This window comes from Ischnura elegans, chromosome 9 (assembly GCF_921293095.1).
Source record: "Ischnura elegans chromosome 9, ioIscEleg1.1, whole genome shotgun sequence".
Lineage (NCBI taxonomy): Eukaryota > Metazoa > Arthropoda > Insecta > Odonata > Coenagrionidae > Ischnura > Ischnura elegans.
This window is the reverse complement of record NC_060254.1, coordinates 74,469,366-74,496,335: the sequence shown is the minus strand read 5'-3', so window position 1 is coordinate 74,496,335 and position 26,970 is coordinate 74,469,366. Positions and strand designations below refer to the sequence as shown.

At 37.6% G+C, this 26,970-nt stretch overlaps 1 protein-coding gene across 5 annotated transcripts in view; it reads left to right on the top strand.

Annotated features, from left to right (window-relative positions):
• Positions 1-26,970, top strand: part of LOC124165736 (rab11 family-interacting protein 4B) — a 569,850-nt gene that overhangs the window by 536,278 nt on the left and 6,602 nt on the right. For all 5 annotated transcript variants that reach the window (XM_046543222.1, XM_046543223.1, XM_046543221.1 and 2 more), the window contains 5 exons: positions 10,842-10,945; positions 19,318-19,458; positions 20,531-20,729; positions 21,896-22,094; positions 23,526-23,686. In XM_046543222.1, the coding sequence (XP_046399178.1) occupies positions 10,842-10,945; positions 19,318-19,458; positions 20,531-20,729; positions 21,896-22,094; positions 23,526-23,686 (804 nt within the window). The remainder of the gene's footprint in view (positions 1-10,841; positions 10,946-19,317; positions 19,459-20,530; positions 20,730-21,895; positions 22,095-23,525; positions 23,687-26,970) is intronic.

The following is a 26,970-nucleotide window of genomic DNA, read 5'->3' as shown; positions in this document are numbered from 1 at the left end:
TTTAAATGGTTTTAAAAGACGCCACTCGCGTCGCTGCCTAGTGGGCATAACGATCCGAATTCCTCTGAGATACTAGGTATAATTGTGGCTAATTACCGAAATCTAAGTATATTCATGTTAGTATGACATGTATACATCATATCTACAACTTTACAATGTTACTTTGCAAAGGCAACAAAAGGCATTATGCATGAGTATGGATGCATAAAATATATTACGTACGACGTTATGATAGCTTAATACCAATAATATAACCAGAGAAACCCGAAAATACCCAACAATGACAATGATTTGTCAGCGTGGTTTCCTAAGGTACCTAATTGTTTGGTATCTTAGGAGGTCTACTTCCGAATTCGGCCGACAGTTGGCGTCTCACTTGTTTGGACTCTCGAATGGTAAATATTGTGAATTAATGGATCGCTCTCTCCTCATATCTGCACTTCCGACATGTTTGAAATCCGATTAAAATTCGCCCGTAGTGTCAACTAAAGTGAAGATTCAACGAGAAGGCCTGGGGCCTCCTCTATTTATTTCCCTTGGGTGCTTCATAGACAGCGATGTGGAGAAACGATTGTATGTATTAATAATATACCCGCTATCATCCTCGTTTTCCGCTGACTCTCCGACACCTGCGTCGAATGACAAATGACGTTTTATTTATCCGTCATGGGTAGAAGTGAACTTAAATTTGGGTCATCATCACGCATTTCTTCGGCGGCAGACTTCAATTAAAGCCGCATTCCCCATTTTAACACTTTATTGTGAATACTTTTAATTGTTGTTCGATCGATCCAATCGTAGAAATAAAAGCCATGATTCTTCTTTCATTTTCTTCGCCGTGGCGTTTACCTTTTCATCGTTTCCATAACATTGCTAGGCACGTCGGTGTTAATGTACCCATATTTGTTTTTCTTTCTCGTTTGTCTGTCTTGTCAATTTGCGTGTCTCGTCTCTCTCCTTCTCTGCCGCTAATCATTCCTCTCTTTCACTGCTCATTCAGACTGCCTGCCTACTTCTGCTCGCGTAGTTCGGTTCCTTACCTCACCTTATTCTGTATGAGAGGAGAGATTACAGCGCCAGTGGCCTTGGCGAAGACACTTGACGCTCTCGTAGTCACAGAGCGTTCCTTAATACTCCCTCCAGTGGGGGAAATCCTTGTCCTTTGTCTCACCTGCGATTAGTAGTGTCTGCGAAGAGTGTTCGTGGAATAGGTACTGTTTTTAAGGGGCGCTTTGACTCAAAAGGTCATGTCGCGCCGCCTCTTTCTCATTGTTACTCTATTGTTGCCAGCGTTTTTTTTATTTTTTTCACGTTCGTTACTAATTTATTCGTCTACATACTATAAAAAAACCACTTCCGACCACTCACTCACTGACTCAATCACTCATACAAATGTTTGTGAGATACAACAAAAAGTCATGGACTCGACTGCTCTTAAATCGTCTAAAACCCCGGGAAAAATAATCGAAACGTTAAATTTTCTATCGAGGGCAGTGTTGCCAAATTCCTCAACTTTTTTGGAGTTAAAAAAATAGATTTTTGAAAAATGTTATTTTTCGAACCTAGACCACACGATACGCCGAGAAACTAGTTTTCAGACCGAACGGAGAACTTTTAATTTTGGCCAAATCGTGCAATGTCGCTATTTCGTGAATTATTATCTCGACAACGGAGAGATTGACGGTGTTTCGTCGTAGGATTCAATAACAAAAAAATTTAATAACTGTCGGAGTGACCATAATAAGCCGCAGGCCCAAAAAACTATAATCGCCGACAGTAGCGAATCATATTCATCGCAACTGGATGGTAATTTCTCCTCCGTGAAGAGATAAGGGTGATTAAGCGCGCCATTTTCTATCGAAAGCGTCATGGAATGAATGCATTACCAAATGAACCAATGAGGGTAGGTATTCGAGGATTACCTGAATGAGTGAATGAATACTTGAATGAGGTATTGTCCATCTAAATGCTGGAATTACCGTTGCGTCTCAGCGTAAATGGACTAATTATTCGGTTCATATCCTGCATATGAGAACCTGGATGAATACCCCGTTTACCTTCTATCAAAGACATACTATGCGAGTCCGTGGTCTTTGTCTCATAATTTTTGCACTAGCAACAATGGTGTATTATGTCAAAACTATCAACATTGAGCTAATTCACGGATTATTATGTCAGTATAGAGTACTCACTACGACTACTATCAGCAGAACTGAATTTCATAATAGGCTAACTAGGATTCAGCCCAGGGCCTCAGGGCCATCAAGAGTTTCTTTCAAATTGTTTGCTAAATTAAAACCTCACCTTACTAAAAACATTGAGCCCTAAAACACTGAACCGTAAACAAGGAGAAATTCTACGCATATGACCAATAAACAAACAAAAATGTATTGGTTAAGAACAACGCGATTGTGTCATTGGGTCTATTCGTTTGAATATACTAGATTGCACTTGAGTATATTTCATACGTTCAGTGATTGCTTTGGCAAATATTGGTTATTACCAATCACAACATGTTTCACGTAACTTATTGAAATATATATCGCAGTAATGATGCATTGTATTATCTCTCGTGCAATTTACAAACTTAAAAATGAGAGGTGATAGGTCCTCGTGACTGGAATAGCCTCGGGCCTCTTTTAATCCAAATTCTCGTTAGGGAAAAAATTGGATATCAATGACTGGTGAAATGGAAGCGATGAACCTGCCTCAACCACGTGCGTTGTGTACATGCTTTCCATCATACCCGACCGCTCTGCCTCATCTATGCTGACATGAAAGATATCCTCGTCCTCAAATGGGGACGCTGTTTCTTGCCTGTGTGTGTTTTAACTCCATTTTTCCTTCGGCAGTCGATTACTTAAGGAAGAGAGGAAATGCTTTTGAGGAATAGAAGATAAAAAAGAGTGGATTCCGTCCGGCCTTGCGGAAGGAAGGCTGTGAAAACAGCGGAGGTCCCTTGTTCGACCATCTCTATCCCTCTCCTGCCAGAGGTTATCGAATCTAAACGGTCCGGCACTGGGCCTATGGCTCCGAACTGACCACCACGGCTCGATGCGAAGCTCTGATAAAACGGTGCTCGACGAATTTGAAAAGATACTTCTTTGAAACGAACGCTTGTTGCGAAGCTATAGTGCTAGTCCCGACCGCTGACCCTCAGTACCTACTTCTAGACTTCAGGGATTTGGCAGCTGCTAATCCCTGAGACCCTGAACAAAACCCTTCCCCCTTTTTCCGTTCCCTTTCCTCCCTCTAGTCCACATCGAATAGTTCCCAATTCTTCTTCGTCCTTCAGTTATGTTGGCTACTGGTGGCCGACGGGTCGAGTGAGGGTTTGTCAGCGATTGCGGCCTGGGTCTGTTAACACAACGTCCCTCGCGCACACATGCCTTGGTTCAGCGGTACGAGAGGTGCCACGGTCGGTGGCTTTGGCACGGCTTACACTGGAGGCAGGGATGTCGGCGTGAGGAGGCGTCGAACCTCGGCCCGCTATCATCGACCCTGGTGGTTCTTCTCCAAGACGTGATATTCTACAAATTACGAGGGAAGGAAGAGGAAGACTTGTTTGTTACCTTAGCTACTGCATTTTGCCGTGTGTATTCGTGTGTTTTTAAGATTGTTGCCAGCGAGTCTGGTACTATTGTTAAGAGTGCGTCTCGTCGGTGTAATTGTTTGAGTGGGATACTCGCTTTGTTGGACTCTCAGTTTAATTGAAATGAGTGATACGGAGGACGCTCGCGACGAGTCCGCGGTGGCGATACCGCTGGACACGGGCACGCAGCCTGCCGGTTGGCGGGAAAGCACCGGCACGGCGGCCAGCAGCGTGGTCACCGGCGGCTTGGATCTGGACCTCGACCTTTGGGAGGGCCAGTTCGAGTTCGTTGGGGACGGTTCTCTGGACCCTTGGCCCATGAACCTGCACACGCCCGGGAGCAACGGTTTCAAGAAGTCTGAGGCTCGATTCTGGTGCGAAGACATGACGGACCAGGTGAGAGGTTGGCGTTTTTGTTTCCAAGGATCGGTCATCAGTTTGTCAGATTTACTTCTATTTGACCTCGAGCAATTAGTGACTGGACGCGGACCCATCTTCCACTCTGCTATATTGTGTGGCTGCGGATTTTTAGAGCCAAGATGTAGTGTCTTGGTCTTACCAGTTAAAACTTTGAAGCAAAACTGTATTTAATATGTATCATTTTTAACTGCTTTGATATCTCCTCTTATTATTGCTAAATAGATCCGCATATTCCCTCGAGTTGACCATCTTAAATACAAGAGGCCACTCCATTAAAAAAATTGTATATCACCTCTATGCTTCAGTTCTGACTATGAAATTGGTTAGTAGGTTTTTTTCAAATGTACGAATGGAAATTTGCCTATTAAACGCACCTATTGTTTGATTTACTCGAGAATATGAACATAAAGTTAACTCTCATGATTATAAATAGATATTCGGCATGACAACTGGTGAATATTGCAAGTGTTTTTCTCTTAATCTTTAACTGCAGAGTTGTGTTTCTGTGCTTATGTCGCGGTGCCTTGTCTATGGAAGGTAACTGGGTTTGTAAAGTTATTCATGCGCGTCCTGCTGACTTATGTTACAGTGTAGGAACGCTAATATTATCAGTTTATGACATTTACGTTTGTGCATGTATTCTTCTGTGAATGAACCAATTGTTGTAAAAAAAAAAGTCCGGTGAATGTTGGTGTGGGGCAGAAGTTGTTAAGAAAAATGTCTCCTCTTACTATCGTAAATATACAATCACATTTCCTCGCTGTTCACCGTCTTAGATATAGGAGAATATTCCAATTTTTATAATAGTTCGCCGCTTTGCTGACGTTATTCATCTTAAATTATTGAAATGGCTATTAGGTTTATTTTAAAATTTATGAATGGGAAATAGCCTCTTAAACGTATCCATGTATTTTAACCGTATTAATGAATCATTTTGAATGATTGTGTTGTGGCGACCAGTTTAGTAAGCGGAATTAGGTGAAACTTGCGTAATGAGCTGTATTTGTTTTTCATCATGACCAAGACTTCTGACGAAAGAGATTCATACAACCTTTTCAAGTCAAATGGAGCTCGGCGCGGAGCTTCATTAAACCTTGGGTCATCATTAAAACAATGTAATCTTCATACAGCTTTGGAACTTATTTGACATTCTACTGGAAAAGGTATATTTGGGCTTGAATGACCCCAATCTTTTTAAGTTATCCGGTATGGATTGGAATGAACTTAAATTCTGTTTTTTTCATGATAATAGGATACTTCGGTGATATTTTCTGGTATATTATAAGAATGTCTCTCTTGCATTACAGCAGAGTAAATTCAATGTAGGTATTTACCCAATATTATAAATTTAAAAGAACTTACTGATTTTTGGCATGGCGAATCATGAAAATTGAGGTATTTTGCTGTAAATTTTACCTTTCTTTGGGAAAGGTCATTCTCAAGAAAAGCTTCATTCCTATGCTCAATTATTGAAATACATATTTTTAAATTTAAACAAATGCTCTCGATGTAGTATAGTATACAATAAAGTATATACCTTAGTAGACTTACGAATATATTTTTTTAATTTCAATGAGCTTAGGGTAACAGATTTAATAATCGGATTATGTCGTTCCAAGCGACTTCCTTTTCCCAAGTCACATGACATTGTTTCCTCAAGGGGATAGGATGTTTACCGACCACAGGAAGCGGAGAGGTGTACTGCCCTTGAGCTATATATTTCGTCACGACTCAAGGCTGATGATGTCACTTCTTGTTTAGGATACTTTGAACATATAAGTGCTTTCCTTTGTTTCCTTCTAGATTCTTGATACCAAATTTCCACTGCGTAATGAATTTTCTTAATAATAATGGTTAATAATGGGGTTATACCGAGTAATCTTGGGTCTTCAATTTATCACTTACGCAAAATATTTATGAATATCACCAATAAGCAATTTGATACCCACTCAATTTTCATCACCTTAGTTAATCACAGAATATTCTAATGAGTAGTAAACATTGGATTATGTCTATGTTCAACTTGTACTCAATTTTGGCAGCCTCAAAGAATTTTCTTTCGAAATACGTGTCGTATTTGGTAAAATATCATCTTTTGCCATTGTTCTTCCTATTTTATTTTTGCATTGCTCAAGTTCGATTAAAGATGCAGAGCATTCAGTTCTTAGTCGGCTCCGATACGAAACGTAATAAGAATACAATAACCGAAAATATTCATAATTAAATATATTCCAGTGAAATGAAGAGAAAAAAGATTAAGAACATTACCCTTCCACTTTTATCGTTGGGCTGCACCTTGATGTGCATGCCGCATGGGCGTACCCAGCGAGGGGCGGGAGGGGTCAGCTCCCCCTCGCCCCCCCCCCCCCCCCCCCAGAAGCAAAAATAGCAAATTTCTTTAAGGAAAATAATATTTATTCAAGCAAATAATTTTAAAAGCTAATAAAGAGCTGTTACAATTTCCGTAAAATGTTGATTTCATTCACCTCTTCCATGCTTAAATCTTAACTACAACTTGAACAACCATGGCTTGCCCCCCTAGTTTTGATCCTGATTACGCCCTTGTTGATGTGTTTAAGTTTCTTGCGGGGAGCGTGTTACTTTAGTGGGTAGAGCTCTTAGACTCTGCACGAGGAGTTCAGGGTTCAAATCCCGGTTTTTCATTTCATGACACCTTTGAAATTCCATTTAAGAAATCCTCGTGGTGATATGTGATCTAGGGAAGTGAACTACTCCCCCCCCCCTTCTCTGAAAGTGTGAAATCCACACTTTCAGAGAAGCTTAGGACACCCCTCCCAGCGAAACCCCGCTGGGCATGGAGGAAATCAACAAACACGTTTCCAGTGAGAGACAGGATTGTGTTCGTTTGCTGTGAAAGGACTTGGGGGGAAAAAATCTTTTTCCGCGGTCGAAGTGGAATTCGAGGTCGAATGGGGCCCCGCTTGTGCGTTTCGCGTCCACTTAACGCATATGGGCGCGGCAGCGAAACTCGGCGGCTTAGTCATCGTACCATCGTGGTGCGCGCGCTTCCTACCCAGAAAAAAAAGAACTTCGTAAGAACGTCAAGAGGGCGTAATTTTATTCATGAATGTCTTGCGGAGGACGTTTGCGATGGGTCGAATTTGAAACGCAGAAACTCTTTAGCTGGGTTTACACGTCGATGTCGGCTGCTTTGATGGTTGCTCGTAAAGGAGATCTCCCCTGCCATTTTGAAGTTTCCCAATTCCGGCGCGCAGCTAGGAATTAAGGCTGGGAAGGGGGTTTAACAGCAACTAGTACGGGAGTGATGGTGACCTCCCCCAGAAAATTGTTATGATAAATAGTTAAAAATGGTGAGTTTTACGGCTTTCTGAGGGATATTTTATCAATCCATACACTACTCTATAATCAATATTTATCAAATTAAGTGAAATGGATAAAATTTTCTAATTTCTCTGAGCTCTGGGGGGGGGGGGGGGGAGTTTACGCCCAACCCACCCCCTCGCTGCGCCACTGTCCCAATTATCCTAACACCCTTTCGTGAGTTAGGAAGAAGAAAATCAAAATAATTATTGCTGGCGAAAGAGAAATAACGATGGCTAAGTTCTAACAGCACGTATCTCAAAATTTGGCTTTTCTGAGTTATTACTGCTAATACTGTTAATAAAAAATAAAATTTAAGCAAAAAGCAACTCTTTTTTTGCAAATGTATGCTTATTTTTCAGTTTTATGTACTCTTGATTTTTTATTTCAATTAAAATTATGTACAAAAAATAATTAATTGTTTTCTTTGCTTTCCTGAAAAGTTGCTTTTTTTTTTAGATACGTGTTGTTAAAACTTGGCCATCGATATTTTGATCTCCCCTTCATTGTGCTAATCTTCATCTTGGTATTCCCTTTCTATGATTTGTGTAATATCGTACATAATGACGTACCGAAGGAGCAGGATAAAAAATTACAAAGGCAACTTGATTCATTTGTAAGATATGCATGTGACTCAAGAAGAGATGTTCATGTGTCACGGTATAGAATCAGCCTGGGCTGGGTAAATCTTTCTGGCCGAAGGAAATATTTACTTGGAGTTCTTCTCTATAAGATTTTCAGGGAGAGAAATCCTAATTAACTTGTCGGGAAAATGTTCGAGAATAGGTCAGAAACCAATCAGATGGCATCTCTCACAAAGGAAAATTCTTCGAGTTATTCAATTTCATGTACAACTGCGTACCAAAAATAATTTCTCACTACGACATCTAAATTTTTTGATTCTCTCACCGACGATTTACGACTGAGGAACTCCACCCATGCATTCAAAAATTAGTTATACATGAATCTACTCAATGCAGAGAAAAATTAAATTTACTGTGTTAAATAAATCACAGCCGACATATTACCAACGTAGGAAAATCTAAATAATTCTATATTTTTATCAAGTTACTATTTTGGTATCATACTGCTAAATTCACTTCTTTACTGCTGTATCTAATTTTTTTGTGTTAACAGCTATTTTTGTTTTATTTTTCATGTACCAAATGAGCATTTTGGTGAGCTACTTTGCATTGTAAATTGTATTTTGTTCCTTGGGTGATGCCTAGAGCATGATAAATATATATTCTATAATATATATTCTCATGTTTTGGCGAACAATTTCTCCCTCACGAGCACGAAATTGAAACATTGTTGTTGCTACATTCTTTGCCGCGTTTCAGTAAATTGAAAGTTAATATAATTTTAGCGGTATAATTTATCTCCAATTGGTATCTCTAACAATGTTTATGCTATTCTTTGTCTGCGAATGTAACTTAACTTTGCCGCTTATCGATGGCTAACAATAAGTTCTAACAGCACGCATCTCAAAAATAGCAACTTTTCAGGAGAGCAAAAAAACTGTTAATTTTTTCTAATTTTACGATAAAATTAAAAACCTAAAATTCATGAAACTGAAAAATAAGCATACCTACATTTGCCAACAAAGACCTGTTTTTGCCTAAATTTTATTTTTTAATATTATTACACTTTGTTGAAGATTGTTTGGTGTCAGACCGGCCAAATTTTGAGATACTTGTTAGAACGTCAAGCCATCGATATGCTTAGTCATCGGTTCATTCTGAGATCCAGGATTAACTATATCAATTTTGCTAATCGATCGAATCTAGATCGATTAATAGTCCTTTCGCGGCGCGTAGCGGGTTATAGCAGTCGACTGCTGATTATTCTATGGACCTTAACTTATTTTGTTCGCATGCTTTATTTGAAGCCCGTAGTCTGTGTCATAAATAACTTCAGTAAACCACAATATTACTCCCTTTGAAGCTACCGTCTCGCCATGCCCTGCAGCACTTCTGGTTACCGCGTCCTTAATGATTGGACGATTGCTTCGTAAATTGGTCATCATATTCGTCCATTAATTGCGTTCGGAAGACCAATAACTGTCGCTTCCGTCCGTAAGATCAATGCACTTAGACAGAAATGGCGACATTCAGCGCATTCAGCGGTAGAGTTAAACGAGTTCTCTTTTGTGTTGGAAAATCTGCAAATATTTTTACCAAAGCTGATCTTAGCTTTGTATTCTACGGTTGAAATTTAATTTAACCATATTAGGTAACGCCCAAGCTACTCAAGACAATGCTTCGATGATTCTATTGCTACAGCAACGCGATGTTCGGCTTTTCACTAAATAATGGACCACTCGTAATCTTTGACGTGCCTGATGTACTCACACCATTGAATCGCTTGTATTCTCATCATTTGTAATTTTCTTGCATTTAAACTTCCCTTTGCATTCCTTTTCGTGTTTCCTTCTTCGAATCCATAGATGTTTGTTTTCCTCCACCGAGTTCCCTGCCAAACAGAAGTGGGTCACGTTATGCAATGAATTACTTGTACACAATACTAGTAGTTGGCCGTAGGAGACTTCTTTTTAGGGTAATCTCATCGCTTGTTCGGGGACGTTCCTCACTTGTTTGGCTTGCAGAAGTGTATCATTGGTGTATTAGCCGTTACTTTCTTTCACTTAACGGGAGGTAAGCTACCTTTTTAACCAGTATTGTAAACCGGGTGATTCCTTCACAACACCTCTTGATTTGCCGACAGAGGGAAAAAGTAATGTACTGACGGTAACCACAAAGCAAGACATCTTAGTTCGAGGCGTTCCGTCATGCAAACGAAGCGATCAATTCCAATACAATAAAAAAACTTATGAGAGACATTTCTGTGTTGATTCATACACTTTAATGTCCGTTTTACACATCATCGATCAATTTTTTTAAACCGAAATTTCTAAAAAATGTTTTTTTTCTGAAGTGTATATTTTTCTAATACTTTTCCCTTAACGTATTCTTTCGAATTTTATTTTTCTGATGCCTATATATTCACACCTATAATTGATTATGTATAGGTACCTATAATTGAGCTTCGAGTGATGAATGTACATTTATTATATCACAACTCTATTATCTACAACTCTATTATCTAAAAGAAAAGCTGAAGCAGCCGATTCACGCCCATAACAGATGTGAAAAAAATTGTCGTCGGAATAAAGCCTGCTCCTAATTAAAGGCGCCAAGGGGGCCAACGGCTTAACGTCCCATCCAACGGACGGATCATAAGACCATGGTCTCGCATCGTGTACCTCTCAAGTTATTTAAATTTTGGTTATTGGAGTATTATTATTATTCGTGCAAGAATTTTAATATTAATTTTGGTTCATTAATTTCTTCGTCCGTCATTCCTTGTCCTTTCTCTGCATTCATTATTTTTTGTTTCTACGATGGGATGTCATTTTTATCGATGGGCATAGTTTGGTATTCTTTGAAAAAATGTGTTTAAGGTTATTTTTTCTCTCTCCTTACAGATCCGGCTTCTTCAGCAGCAAGTCAGTGTCTTGGCGGATAACCAGTCGAGCACAGACGACAAATACCTGAGAGCCAAACAGGATAATGCCACTCTTCAGGCAAGGTGCGTACGAAATATTACTTGCCAATCCGCTTTATTCCTTATTGGAAAGTACGATTAAAGTAAGAATTGTAGATGATAGCGTAACTTTTAAGTGTGTATCAAGTCTCTAAAAGACTACAAAATGCTGTTGGGTTAGCGGGAGTGATGCGTCGTCTTAAGGAGAAGTATTAATAACTCGATATCAGAGAATAACCCGAGACTCGCGTAAGTTTCGGAAACCATCTCGTTAAAATGAATGTTTTTGCGTCCCTCGTAACCATGACAATGACATGCATGAAGCTTGTTAGTGACGCTAGTAAGTCTCACTGAATAGAAATTTTCCTCACGAGTCCTAATATAAAAGCTAAAACTCTCCTAGTATTCCACAAACGTCTAATGCTAATCAAAAGTGCTCAAATATCGCTTGAAGTCACGTGACCTGGACCACCTTCTGACGTCATCGGACGGTACACCATTCACTTCTCTTGGAGAGTAGAGCAGTAGAGCCTTGAATGCAAGATATCGAAGTAAAAATAGCAATTATTTTCGCCAATTTTGCGTTTTGAGCCCCTGCATAGACCGATTTTCTATCCGTTTCCTTAGTCTGTCATCAGTGGATACCGTACCGTGACGTCACGCTCAGATGACGTCGTGTTTTTAAGCAGCCGATGAAGATTAATTTTTAAAGACTCATAACTCGGCTAAAAAACATTATTTATCCGCCAGATTTTCGGCGAGTACATTTGATGTTGGCACCTTTTTATTATAGTACTTTTAAAAAATTGCGCATATTCCCCATTGGAACACACAGCCCTTAGTCTTGAGAAAATTTACTATCCTCGAAATAACTATCCAAAACTTGAATGATATCGGGTAATTTTGAGTATCCAAACCCTATCCATCCTCAGAAAAATACAGATCAATGTCAAGTTAATGACCCCAATGGTCTAAAACAGCCCTTTTATGTATATGCTGCGATAACCAATTTTACTATCGTATAATACTGCTCATTTGTACGAGATTCATTTACCATACAGTTCCCAATCGCCGTAATTATTTTCAATCGCCCTAATTACCTGTATAATTAGAGCGATTGAAACCGTTATTTATGCAAATTAAGTTGGATGAATGGTTATTAAATAGGTGTGCCTATTTTAAGGTAGGTAAGCTTCAGATTGTGTGCCTGTAAGGTAAATTACCTTGAGAGGGTAAATTGTATTTAAGTGTTTCACTGGTGACTACCAAAATACCCGATACCGAAAAATTTAAGATGTGGGCAACCTACTTCACCTGACCTTTACTCGGAGACCTTAGTCCACATCGCTATCGTTTCGTGCTATCACCCGTTTTTTTCAGAATCCTCAAATTTTCTGGTGTTAGCCGTGAACATTTTCAAAGCCAACCGCATTTTCCCGTCTTTCAGACCTTGCTTATTAGTATTTGATAAAGTCTTCCCCTCTTAGCAATCTGTAAGGCTTGTTCAAAAATTTCTTTTCCTTGATCTCAAAATACACGCGCAAATCAATTGTTTCTCCTGGATTGTTAAAAGGAAGAGTTGACACAGGGAAGTAGTTCTGCAATAACCTTCAGAAATATGTATTTTTATCAGCAGTTTTCTACTGGCTGAGATGAAATATCGCTATTTTATCCTAAATGGTTGCTCTGGCTTTCGTGTATTTGGCTGATATTTAGAGAATTTCTGCATACAAATTGTAACGAAGGCAGAGTTCGGCGTTATTGAAAGGGCTAATATCACTTAAATTAGAAAAAATGCCGTTTTTGATTTAAATATTCGAGAAAGTTTTTTTTATGATTTAAATGATTCTCAAACAATGATAGTATTTTTTCCTACGTTTTAAACTTTTCAGTAGTATTTAAGTTTTTATTTACAGTCTGAAAATTTTGAGATGATGGTGTCGTAATATTTCTAAATTTATTTTAACTGCTTAAAAATAAAATCTGCAATCTTATTCGTTTAAAAAAAACAAACGAATTATGAAAATCCACAACAATGACAACCATTGAATTTAACCATTTGAATCCCATCCAAAGCTCGGTAATTATTTATAAATTAGAATATGAAAATTAAAAAAAAGTATTAGAGTGTTTCAACAGAAAGTGCCAATGTTTGAGCAATGGATACGTCACGTAAAAAAGTCGAAGCACGACCATTCGCGCGGGGGTGATGAATCCGTTGCGTGGTAACCATTTGCGTACATCTGCAGTTGCGCGCTTGTATGCATGTCTGGACCAGTCTGGACGCAAGGGTATATGATCGTTGCTGGACGCTGGGCACTCAATTGACCGATTTAGAGTGGGTATGATGAAGTTTATCGACGCCTCCCGACTGTGATGGGCTATAACTCAGCGCACTTCGTCTGGTGGCGATTCCTTTATTTACGCGGCGCCGTGCACCGCGATCGGCGTCCGAAATGATTTGGAATGCCATCCTCAAGCCTTTTGGATTTATATTCCTCGTCCGTCCTCGTTGACCAATTTCTCCTCTTAAATGGAGATGACGTATTGCGTCGCGTCTTCCATATCGCTGTCCGGACAATGACTTCATTGTCTTGGACCTCAAGGGAGTGGGCGGGATATGATATGGTCAGTCCTTTAAGTTGATGTCTCCATAGCAACCCTTGATTGATGTCAAATTACTTTTAACATTCTGCGATAGAGAAAAGTAGAAATAACTTTTTGCTGCCTCTTTATGTTTAATTACAATAGATGACTGCTATAGAAAGTTTTCAGTAGAATACATATACTTATGGCGGTAATAACGCTACATACTATGCCAAAAATTCACCATAAATTGAAATATGTGAGAAATACAATAAATATTGTAGTGAACTTGATCTGTCTCAAGAAACAAGCAAATGTTGTAAAACACAGTCTCATATTACCGATGGACCACGATGACTTAATCTAATCTTATTGATACTTTATGACGGCTGTGTGTAAATCCATGTGAACAATTATATAGTACATATTAAAATATTTTCCCTTTAATTATACTGCCGGGTGGACATTAAAATCAGTGAAAATATATATATAACCTGTCCTTCTCAATGAAAATGGAGCATTCTAATAGTTTTAATGAGGTATTTATTCGAAGGAGGCAGGTTTAACTTGCTTTAGAACTGTTTTTAGCTTTATTATTTGATTGATGATCATCCGCGCTGGTCAGCTATTGCGTAGAACTGTTTTTCGTTCACATTTGAAGCAATTAAAAGGCGAAAAAATTAATAAAACCTTAATGCCAATAAAATTTACGCCTATTGCCCCTTGCAAGAAGTCCGTTGCAGTCCGAATTACGGGGAGCTTTCAAAACACCCCCGCGCTATTCCCGAAAATTTAATGAAGCTCGGTTCAGAGACTTTTTTACAGCTGTATCAGTTTGGTTTACAATTTTTCATTTGATATAATTTCTCTAGTAAAAAGGAAAAATAGCAACATCCGTAAATTTATCGATATATACAGAAAAGGACTTGTATTTGACTGTTGGCTATGCGTTTCCATACGGGCGTACGGATTGGGACCAAAGTTATAACATAGTTATTATTTTTACATTAATCTGAGAAGTTGTTTTTATTAGTGATGGGTCGGTTCGATTCCTCGATTCTTCGATTCCTCGATTCTCGGCCAAGAACCGGAATCGAAAACGAGTACTTGCCAAGGCGAAAAATCGATTCCGATTCCAGCAGTACTTCAAACAACAAAATATACGACCGCATTTCCAACAGTCATTTGAATTTTCGCGCCACGTAATCGTAATAACAAAACACATATCTTCTTGGGATGTGCGAGTACTCGAAAATTCAAGTCGATCGAGTAGTTGGTACTCGACTCGAGCGTTTCGAGTAGCATTACGGATGTCGAGTCGAGTAGTTAAGGCTACAGAGCTTTCGAGGCTAGTAGGGCCAGCAATCTGCCGACAGGAAGCGCTATCATGAAACTCGTGTATTAATGCAGTTTTTAAAGCCGATAAGTCATTCTAATGCCTTGGCCTGGTAGTTTCAGTCTGCCGAATACACTATTGTTGTTGTCGATGTAGGCGCCGAATACCTTTACGCCAGCCGCGGCGGCCGATCGTCTTCCTAGTTCCTACCCCGCGCTAACTGGTCCGAAATCGGAAAAAGCTTGAATAAAGTCCAAAATGACCTTTTTGGGGATAAAGACTGGAAACTCAGCGTAAATACTCATAAATCATCAGCAAATATTGATTTATATGCCATTTTACATAATTGCGAACCTTTAGTGAGATACAGAGGCCCAAACATGACCAATTTTTCAATGCCACACGAGATATCGTTTTTCCTCAAAATCCTTTGAATTTGTCCAAGTGGTTTTCCGTTGATATGAGTTTTGTGGAATAAAAAACGCAATATCCCTTTGATATGGTGCTTTGCCTATACTTTCAATGACTTTTGAAGATTTTGGCTCTCATCTGTCTGGTTTTACAACGCAAAATGGCCGACCCGTTTTTCACGTGGAATTTGACATTAAGTAGACATTATCTTTCGTTTACGAAAAATATAACTCGGAAAATTTGAACCACAATATAAAGTAGAGATTTTTAAAGAGTACTAAGTAGAAATCTTGAAAAAAAGTTTGCGACGAAGGAAATAAGAACGATTTTTCAATCGTGCGTCAAGGCTGACCTACACGCCGCGGACCTCTGAGGCTCGGTAACTGGGGCCGATTTTTAAGTTTTTTAAAACATTAGTCCTGCAAATCGTCATTTAAAGCATGGATAATCGTCTTCATTGACTTAAAACAATAAACTGAGGATGTTAAAAAGGATTATGTATAGATCGACTAGACCATTTAGCGCATTACTCGAGTGAAAATACTAAGGATTGGATATTTTTCGGAACCATCCCGCGCGTAAGAAATATGCCTCGGGTATTGAAGTAAAGTGAAGAGATTAAGTCAGCATGCTTAAGAGAGAGAAAAATGAACTGTTTCCGTGAAAGGCAACAAGCGATACCCTTTTTCCCTTTCCACCCTCGCCGAGGAGAGTCGCACGGTAGGGGGAGTTTTCACCCCACAAGGCTCTTTTAGCCTTTTTTATTACTGCGTCCGTCCGATGTAATATTCATTTGCAGCGTTTAGTTTCTTTCTTGAACTTAAAAAAGCAAGAGATTTTAAGGTTGATTGAATGACGTGAGAAGTATAGCATTTTTTTTGGCTCTACAAAACTAAAGTTTAGTTCTATAGTTGTTCGCTTCGTCCACTTGAATTCCATTAAGATTCAAGATCCAACAAATCGTTGATATAATTTTTAATAAAAATTCCAAAGTCTCCAAAATCTTGCAATTTTGGTGGGAAAGTACTTGCTCAATAACACACCTGTGTAGGAAAAGGCAATTTTCTGCAGGAATTAATACTGTAACATGGAGAAGTCAAAACTTGCAAAAGATTTGGCTGAGCATGTAGAATAATTGGATTTTCTGCTTGAGAATTTGAAAGGGCCAAATATTACATGATTCATATACGTAGTATGTAATCTTTATTACAGCTATGAAAATTCCTGTACTCAGGGCTCTCCCTTGTAGTTTGGATATATATATATATATATATGTTGTCGACATATATGAGTGCCAATATTCTAAAGTAATACCTATCATGTAACACCACTTTTCAGGCATGTTCTGTTTTGAAATTTAGCTATTATATTTTAATTACATAGCAATGATATGAAAGATTCTTTTGTCAACTGACTCTTTCACAGAGTAATATTTAAAAAAGTAGTTTTCTTGTTGCCTGGAATTAATTGATATTTTTCTTGGAGCCTATGGCATCAGAATCGATGGAATCGGTATCGGTAGAATCGGAATCGAAATGTCAGAATCGGAATCGGGATCGGAATCGATAAAATTTTGGAATCGACCCATCACTAGTTTTTATATTTATTATTTATGTATTAACACCTGTGTTTATTTTTTCTACTTACCGTGTGATTTTGCAGAAAGTTTATACGACTATATCCTGTATGATCAAGAGCTTAAAAATTTTCTATTTCTTTTTTGACTTGAAATTTGTAATTGGATAATTCTTCCGTCAATAAACATTATTATTATAGGTGCATATCATGCTCACGAATCCCGTAGTGCCACTTTCGGTTGGGTCCGACCATGACCACCGAGAGAGGGTCGTGGTCCGACGCGACCTTCGCGTCGTTTTCGCATTATACCTTCTGTTACGTCACGTCATACAACTTCTGTGGTTCGACATCCTGCGTGGTAGGCACACCTTTTCACGCGATCAAAGGAAAACGTCACTCAAAGGATACTACTATTATTATTTATCCTCTCGGTGCAAACCTTTTTGCTGGGGTACAGGGTCGCCGCTAGGAATGAAGTCTAGGGGGGGTTTTAGTCGCAACTAATACTGGGGAGTTTGGGGGTATGGAATACCCTCCAGGGGAAGCGGGAGGGGCGGTGGCCCTCCCCCAGAAAAAGTTTATGGTAAATGATTCAGATGATGAGTTTTACGCCCTTCTGAGGGATACTTTATTAATTTTTTACATTATTCTATAAGTAATATTAATCTTATTAAGTTAAATAGATTAAACTTAAAAAGTTATCTGGGCTCTGGGAGGGGGGGGGGTTTATCCCCAAAAACACCCCCCTCGCTGCGCCACTGCTGGGGTACGCATTTACACGATGTGTAAGGGTCTGCACACCTACGCATAGTGATCAATGTTGTAGAGCGGGATGTAAGCTTATCCCGTGCGCGTTTTAGGGAAATCGTTTTTTTTGCCATTTTTTGCTGTTCAGCAAGCCTAAAAATCCTACTATGTGATCATGAATTCCAAGTTTTCCACTTCTCTTCGTACTATCCTTTGCGAGCAAAGCCGGATGGCTTGCTAGTTCTTAAAAAAAGAAGTGAAGCGTCATCAGTTTTTGTTCAAATGTTGTTGAAGAGAAATGATTGTACAGGTTATGTTTGTCAGTAGCCTTGTTGGTTTGTATGAATTTTAATAGAATAGGTCAACTTTGTTGCAAAAAAAAAGTTATTGGAATTAGTTCCAGGATCGTATTAAGGCTGTTTTTTATGAAGAGGCAGCTCAAAACTTATTGGGGGGTACCTGGGAGCAGTGGGGTAACTGTAGGAGGGGGGGGGGGCCCTCGAAGCATAAAATCACATTTTTTTCCTTCGTAAAAGAATAAAAAATATTGAAAAATCATGAATTTCCAATAGATTTCTTCAACAAATTAAGTTCTTCGATCAAGAAAAGTGTTAATATCAGTTTAAAACCCATTACTCATTACCCCCCCCCCCCCCCCAGTCACTGCGTGGGAGGTATGCAATGTCACCTACGAAGGGGATAATGCAGGATTTCTCTACTTGATTTTTTTATTCTAAGAATTTATTTAAGTAGGTATATTGTGGAAATAAAGGCCACTTGATTTATTCCGCCTTGTTTTTTTTACTTTTTAAATTCAATATTTGATGAATATGTTGTATTTTTATTTTTTCGAGTAGGAGTGATCAGATATTATTTCATGTAAACTACCTCCTATCATACACCACATTTTACCTTATTTTTTGTTAAAAAAATTGTTTATCACATTTTTCAAGTAATTGAAATTTTTGTTGTGTCATAATTGGTAATGTCTGAGTTTTATTTTCTTGTCATGACAAAATTTATGGTTATAATTATTTAACTCAGTATAACTCAATGTTGCTTCTGGGTAACATCAAAAATTTATACTTTTAGCTCTATTCAGGAAATATTTAAACTACATGTTCTTATTTGGTGTAAAATTTTATGGCAAAATATGTAGCAGCCGCAGTAATTATGATTGAGTAGAAAATTTTCACATTTTTATAATGAGAAGTCTTGAATTTAATTTTTCCCAGAAGCAGTGATGGGTTAGAAAGGTTTAATCATGTTTAGCAGTAACCAAAAAATTCTCATGAGAATTTCTCTGACTTTGAAGGAACTTGGTGTGATCATGGGCAGATTTAGGGAGGAGTATGTGGCCACTTCTGACGTTTAAAAAAATGGACAAGATTTTTAATACGGTTTATCATTTTATTCGTTTTGTGTTGTACATTACGGAGCCTTAGTCATTTAATTTCATATTAAATAAAGAGATTATTTTGCATAGTAATTGTTGAATGTTTGTTGTTCCTAATCTCATATACAAGAAGACCATTTGCCTGTCAGGCCCTTGTGCCACCCCCAGAAAATAATTCTTGATACTCCCTTGGGTGTGATATAATTGTAAATGCCTCAAGTTTTACCCAAGTTTGTGCTAGTTAGCATTGCTATATTTGCTAATGCTCTATGTTGTCTCACTCGCATATTTTTTATTGAACAAGAATTTCTAAAATGAACTCTAAATGAATGATTGAATGAGAGTTGCCTCTTATCTTTATAGAGTGGTCATGTTGGAAGAACAGCTGAGAGAGGTTGAGCTGAGATCAGCAGAAAAACTTCAAGAAGAAGTAAGGAGGAATCGTGAAGCAATCTCTCGTCTTGAAAGAGAGAAACAACTGGAGCTTGAAAACTGTCATATCAGGTGATGGAAAATTCTATTACGTTTTTAAATTTAATGATGCGATGGAATGCTGGAAAATTTATTTCGTATACATTTGTATGCAAGACTTTTTGGAGCAAATTGCTGCAGATTAAAAGACATGTATTTGAATTCAGTGTAGCTTCCAGTGAATAATGATGAAACAAGGTCACCGAGACCTACCCTGGGCCCTGTTAAAAGAATGGGCTGATGTGATATGTAGGGCCCCTTTTTGTGAGCCTATCACAGAAAATGGATATCCATGGATGATGGATTGTGTGCTGTGTTTATTGGTTTATAGTTTGTTATTATTATCCTACCACAGCATCCGAACATGTAGCTAATCATAAGTGCACCTCCTACCATGCCATAGCCCCTTGAACATTAACCAATGTAATCACTCTGTCCAAGTTACTGTGAATTTCAACATTTTATTTTGTTAAAATTTTTGTTAGCTATCATAAATTTGTATGATATAAATTCCATTTGTGAGGTTTTCATCTATAATTGGAAAAAAATACCCTTTTCATTTCATGAATGAAGAGATTAAGTAACTTTCATTGATATTACTTTGTTCATTTTAGTAAATTTATGTCAAATAAAACCCTAGAAATAGCAACCCATCTGCTTACAAAAATGTTCTTAATGTACATGATATTATTTCATTTATCATTGCTATTGCTCTCAACAGTCCATCCTTTTTTTCTGGCTAAAGAGATTTAAGACAGTGATGTGACAGCAACTGTCTATCAGTGCATCAAGTTTTAATGAGGTTCTCCTTTGACTCTACCATCAGTTTTTGGAAGTTTATTTAAGAATTGTGCAATTTTAAGGGGCCTCTAATTGATAGGATAAAATGTGAAAGGTGTAACAGTTGTTTATTGAAGTTGTAAAGCCATCCTAACCACTTTCACTTCATAGACTAGTTTTATGTTCATCATTGTGGTGTGTTTTTTATGCAGTAAACATGGGCATGTATACAAAATCTCCTAAATTACTGCTCATTGCTATAGAATCAACCATTCATAAAAGATAATCAATTTTCTCATTCTTTATGTTTTTGTACTCCTTGCAGGTTGAAAACCCTGGAGAAAGAATGCGCTGCTGCTGTAGAGGAGGCCAACAAGGCGCGTAGCCAAATTGATAGGTTGCGCAAGGAGGCAAACGAGGCCTTGTTAGGCCAGGATGATGCCCGAGCCGAATTGGAATCACTGCAAAAGCAAGCCAGCAGTCTTCAGGAAGCTGGTGAGAGGGACACCATGAGAAATGCTAAGGTAAATCTATGCATGGTTATCTATCATCAGGTTATAGTTCAAAAGACTACTGTAATGTACTGGCCCGTCACCTAAAGTCTCAGGTCGCACGTTTTAAAGTGTGGGTTCTTGCCCTTGGTGTCAGGAAGTGAATAATCACGCACAAATATTTAAAGTTTTTAACCCAAAGTTTATTTCTATGTAAGATGCCCATCATAGGTGCCGACTCCATGGGGCCTGAGGGGGCTCGAGCCCCCTCAATAATTCGTTTGGGGGGGCGGAGCCCCCCCAATAATTCAAGAAATTAATTAAGTTATATTATGCAGTGGCGCCGACTCCATGGGGCCTGAAGGGTCCCGAGCCCCCTCAAAAATTCGTTATGGGTGTGAGGAAATAATGTGTCAGGCTTGTCGATTTTCCCCAGAGTGTTCAGATAACGAGATTCGAGTTATCAGTGTTCTAATGTTGATCATATGACTCTTCTAAAATGCTTAAAAAACTTAAAACTCACTACTTATAAAATTTCCCAGGGCAAGATCCCCGGTTAGGGCCCCCCAATATTTTTTGTAAGTCTGATCCCCATTGCCAAATCAGTTCAATGAAAAGATATAAAGTAATAATGAATTTGTGCACCCAGAATGGCCAAAATTTTAGGATATTACCAATGTCTTGGGAAGGAGAGGAGTTGCTGGTAATGGCACAGGATCAGTTAGCGAGATGCCTTGGTAGCATGGTGCTGATTATATAGATTTCACCTCATTTTGTTGTAACGCATCAAATTCCTCAGTGAAAAACATTGCAGACACTCAAATTATCCCGGATTACTATCATAGTATGTACTGTGAATCCGGCTAAATCCCAAATCCAGCATCAAGTCCCGACAGTGCCAGATTGTGTGACTCAAGTATATAGTCAATATTGTTATCAAGATGCTTTTTGTTGAATGCTCTGCTTTGAATTTCATTCCCATTCTCTCCTCTTATTGATAATTCTATACGGCAGCTTCCTGGATAAAATAATATGTAATATCTCGATTTTAATATGCATATATGTAATAAGAAAATGTACTTGTCATTGCCTCTCATTTTTCTAAATCTTATAGTTTTTGATGAACAGGACTTCTGAAATGTTGCAATATAAAATGGAATCCATATATGTAAGTACTAATTGAATGCTTATTCTTTCAGCTTGTTGAAGAGTTGAGGGCTGAAGTTGAGAGGTTGAAAGCAGAAGCTCAGGCTATGAGGGCTTCTCAGACACTCTCAAGTACATTCCGTGATCGCAGTGCATCAGTCTCTTCAACATCATCAGAGCGAGAATCTGGTCGAACATCTCATACGGCAGAATTGCATATGGAAGTCCAAACACTGAGAGAGGAAAATAGAGGTTTGTCTTAGCTCTACTCTTTCTTTTCATTGCATGGTTGGTAACTACATCTAACTCTCATACTTTTATTAAAACTGGCTGGCCTCTCCACAAATAGTAAAGTAAAAAAATATTTTTATTAGAATTAGACTTCCACCGGATAAACCCTGAAAATATAATCTCCGTATTGTCTTTTCACTAATGTCTCTCAGATTATGCTGTGTATATTCTGCTGTAATCCATAAGATAAGATAATTTCCCATGTAATTTTATGTATATAGATTGCTAGTGCTTAGCTTTTCAGACCAGGATATAATCTTAACTTTTTTGTGAAGTTATCAAAATGCTTAAGCCTTAAAAAATTGTTATTGCAGTCATAATGTGCATTTTAATGGAACAGTGTTGAAGCTATCATGTAAATACTTGAAATTATACGGTATTAGTTACATATTTTATCTCCAAAATTGAAATTTTTGCTCATAATTCAATCCCATTGCATTGCCTGATTTTATGTTCTGGTTGTGTAATATCATGCAGCTCAATGTATTTTGTTTAACAGCATTTTAACAGCACAGCAACTTCAAGCATATTTAGTACATATTTGTCTTCATTGTTCTATTGTCAAAACTTTCCATGTTGTATACAAAATCAAAGTGTATCATTGGATTAATGGAATTGATGTCTTATGGTAGTGCAATCATAATTATGAAGATTTTATGCTCTCATCTATTAAAATTTATAACTTTCATAAATATCTTAATTTTTCGACTTCATATGAATCAATATTGATGCATTAGTTTTAACCCTAATACGGGCAACATATTTTTCTGGCGTAATCGGGCAAGGTGAGTCCAATGGACCCTTTTTACTTTTGCCTTTAATTTAAACTATTAAACAGTGAAAAATATTACTTTTTGCATCAATCTGTACATATTGTGCACCATAGAATCATTTAACACAAAATTGATTATTATTTGTTTAACAAAAGTTTTACATTACTTATTAATTTCATACATGGTCAAACAGCGAGTACAGTGGACTCTTTTGACTAATTGTTTCTGTTTACACTACATAATACACCAAATATTTATCGTTACATGTACATAGTGATAATTTTACATTATTTTGACAATTCAAACCAAATATTTATAAAATGCACATTACTTTTTACATTTCGTGCAAACAGACTCACCTTGCCCGGATTTGTGGGAATTCAGGGAAAAAAATTATTTCTAAGTTGCTTTAATTCCGAAAAAAGTTTGAATTACTCTAATTTATAGGAAATATACCATTAGAAGAAGTAAAAAATTTACAACATGCTGACATTTCAATAACATAAAAAAATTCTCAAAAATGTGATGCGATGAGTCCAAGAGACTCACCTTGCCCGTGTTAGGGTTAAGTATTGTTAATATTTTAGTGAAAATATATTAATATTTCATTAAATTTCAGCCCTGAGAGAAGCGAACGAAGAGCTGGAAGCCCAACTGTTGACCCTGGGTCTTGAGCAGGGAAGGACACTCTTGCTTGGCTCAAGATCGGGTGGTGTGCTTGGAGAAGAGGAAAAAGCCAACAGTCTGGCTGCGGAATTGGAGGCCATGTCTCAAGATGAGGTGAGGAATTGTGGTCTTATTGTGGTTCATCCCCACAATCTCAATCACCATTTAGGTGCGAAAGATCCTCAGAGAAAAAATCATTCGCCTTGACCAGGATTCGAACCCGGATCCCCCGATTTCCGGTCGAGTGCTTTAGCCAGTTAAGCTAACGAGGCGTCATTCTTCCCTGTGGATATTTGTGGATTGTCCAGTAGTGTCCGCAAATATCCACAGGGAAGAATGACGCCTCGATAGCTTAACTGGCTAAAGCACTCGACCGGAAATCGGGGGATCCGGGTTCGAATCCCAGTCAAGGCGAATGATTGTTTCTCTGTGGATCTTTTGCACGATTGTGCATTGCGGGTGACTCCCGTAAAAAGTTATCACCGCGGCTAGTCCCGGTATACTTTAAAAAACCACCAGTTAGGTGTGTGCAGTCTCAGTTTTTATGAAAGCAGGTGTCTAAAAATCGTATTTCTCTTTAAAAGAAATTCACGGAGAAAAAGAGAGACGAAAAAAGTTTGATATGGACAGGTAGATGAGTATTTGGTGGAGGGTAACTTACGTCTTAGGCCATGGGTCGGCAACCTGTGGATCGCGAGCTCCATGCAGCACTTAAGATGTCAAATTGCATCCTTCAAGTTCCATGCACAAGAAATTATAATTATTCTTATTTGTTTTATTTTAGAAAAACTCGCTAATGCCCTTTTAGGTACATAAAAAATTGTATTGTAAAAAGTATTTAGTATGTATTATTAAAATTTTAGCAAAATTTAAAATTGAGAATTTCATATTAAATTAAGGTATGTTAACAATTTGTTAATATATGTGGATATAAAGCTCTCTTAAAGACTGATATTTTTTTTCAACACGAACACTCGCTGGTAATAAATTTTGTGGCATTAAATATTATTTTATTTTCAAAACTCGAAAGAATATTGCAAACAGGATAGAAAGCATGATTGTAGGAAGAAGTGTGGATAAAGCTTCCCTGATTTGGACAATTAAATACATTGCCGGAAGTCAAATTTAAGCACCGTCGAATTGTAGCTGTGCAGCTGGTTGCCTGCCTGTTGGCTCTTCCATCTCTAAAGGTTTCTGACCCCTGATTTTGACAATAGGAAAGGATAGGAAAGGAATGGTGGAGAGGAACCTGGCTGCAATCTCATTTGCTTTGCACCCTTTGAAAGGCATAGTTAGGACCACAGCTTTAAGTCTCATCCAACAGATGGAGCACTTGTACTTGAAGTACCCTCCACAAAGCAGAACCCAGGTTTACAGGATGGGAAGCCAACACTCGAACTGCCATACCAGTATGAATCCCACATCTTCATATGTTCTAATAGCACATGTCTTTCGTTTGTTGGCCTGCATAAAATCATTTGGATCTACATATTTGACCACTAATTTCTGGTGAATAAAGTGAAAACTTGATAAATTTCTGTTGTATAGGTAGTTTTCAGTTCTGAAATTGTATGAAAACTTTAAGGGCCTCGATTTAATAAATATTAATATTTCTACCCCTTGAGAATCACACTGATTAATCAGTAGTCACAGCTTTTCACAACAATTCAGTGCACAGGTGCCATTTACAGCAATTTCCTGTACTAGAAATAATTAAATGTATATACATATGTTGAAAGTTAATTTACTTCTGTCCAAAGTGGCATGAATACTTGTGGGTGATTAGTTTGATTGTTAGTTTACCATCTTAAGACATCTGGTTCATGTGATTGCAGTGGTGGATTTTAGTTTTGGAGAATTTTCATCAGTATGGAGATAAATTGAATTGGAGCTTCAGCTTCTAGCATACTATGGGGTGATGAGCAAAAAGAATTATCAAAAAGGACGGATAAACCATTCATGATCATGTTAGAAGTTCTTTGGTATCCAAGTCATACTTTCTGTGCTTCTTTTACATCCATGACTTAGAATACTAGTGTTTTTAGGTGGTTAAGTTTGGAAAAGAAAAAATAGTTGGACTTCCAGAATTTTTGCCATGTAAACTTTGGATGAATATAACATTTTTTCTCACATTTTGCCTATTATTTTCTGCAATATTTAAAAGTGTTTCATGACTGAAGTACCTATAGGAGGATTGTAGAAGTCAGTCCATAGAGAGCAGTCATTACTTTTTCCAAGTATCAGAAATAAATTTTGTTCTATTTTTTCTATGGTTCAAAGTTTCAATTTAGAGAAACATTTTGTTGACGGTTTTTTTATCTTACACTTATGTGGATGAATGTCAATTTTGTTTGCCTCCTGTAGTGCAAGAGTAGACATTTCTTCATAATTAGAAATTTTTGACCTTTTGACATGATTAGAAACCCTTGTGGTTGTCAGTATCATAGCTACTTTTTTTAGTTTTCTAGGTAGTTTTAAGCATAGATAATTCATTTTTCTAAACATACCTAGTCTTTGTGTTGTGTTAACGAAGTAAATTTCAGTAATCGAGTACCTAAGTGTTGTTTCCGGTTTTCTGTTATTTTGTGGTGGTGGAAAATTTTTTAGTAGGCTGTGCACATCTAATGGAGACCAAGGAAAGGTAATCATGATAATACACTGGACTTAATAAATACTGCTTTGGTTGCCTATTTATATAGTTATATTTAGAATGGGGCTTTGGTTTGTAAGACTCAGCTATAAGCTTTTGTTAGTGACATCATGCAGTTTTGAAGTGTGTAATGGTCTGAAGAATGAAAATATTTGTGGCCCTAGTCTTGAATCTTTCTTTCAATCTAGTTTTCTTATTCTTAATCAGTTTTTTCCCAGAAATATCAACATAATTAGTTTAAAAAAACTATAGTAAAAGCTATTCCTCTTCCTGTAATATTGTGGTTCACTTAGCTAAAGATATTTTTTCTTTTTTAATACTCTACAATTTCGAAATGGAAGTCAAGAACAATACCCAGCAAGCTCAAAAAAACAGTTTTCTTCATATTTACTTGCTATTTACAGAAACACCTCTTAAAAATTTAATATATATACCAGTACATATTGCGCACTATTTGAGTCAATTCAGCCCATATCATGTCATTGCAAAGATTTTCATTGCAAAAATTTCAAATTCATTATCATTGCTCAAAAAATTGACATTGGAAATTACTTGTGTGCCTCACACATTCCATTTTATTATGTACTCCTTGGTGCATAATTTTTTTTTTTTCAAAAAATATTTCCATATTTTACTGCCGATTCTGGTGATAATTCTTATGGATTTCTTACAATTAGTTTTTCCACAGTTAATGTTTGATGTAATCATGTTTTCTGGGTTTTTACCATGTTTGGTGTCTGAGGGCAAC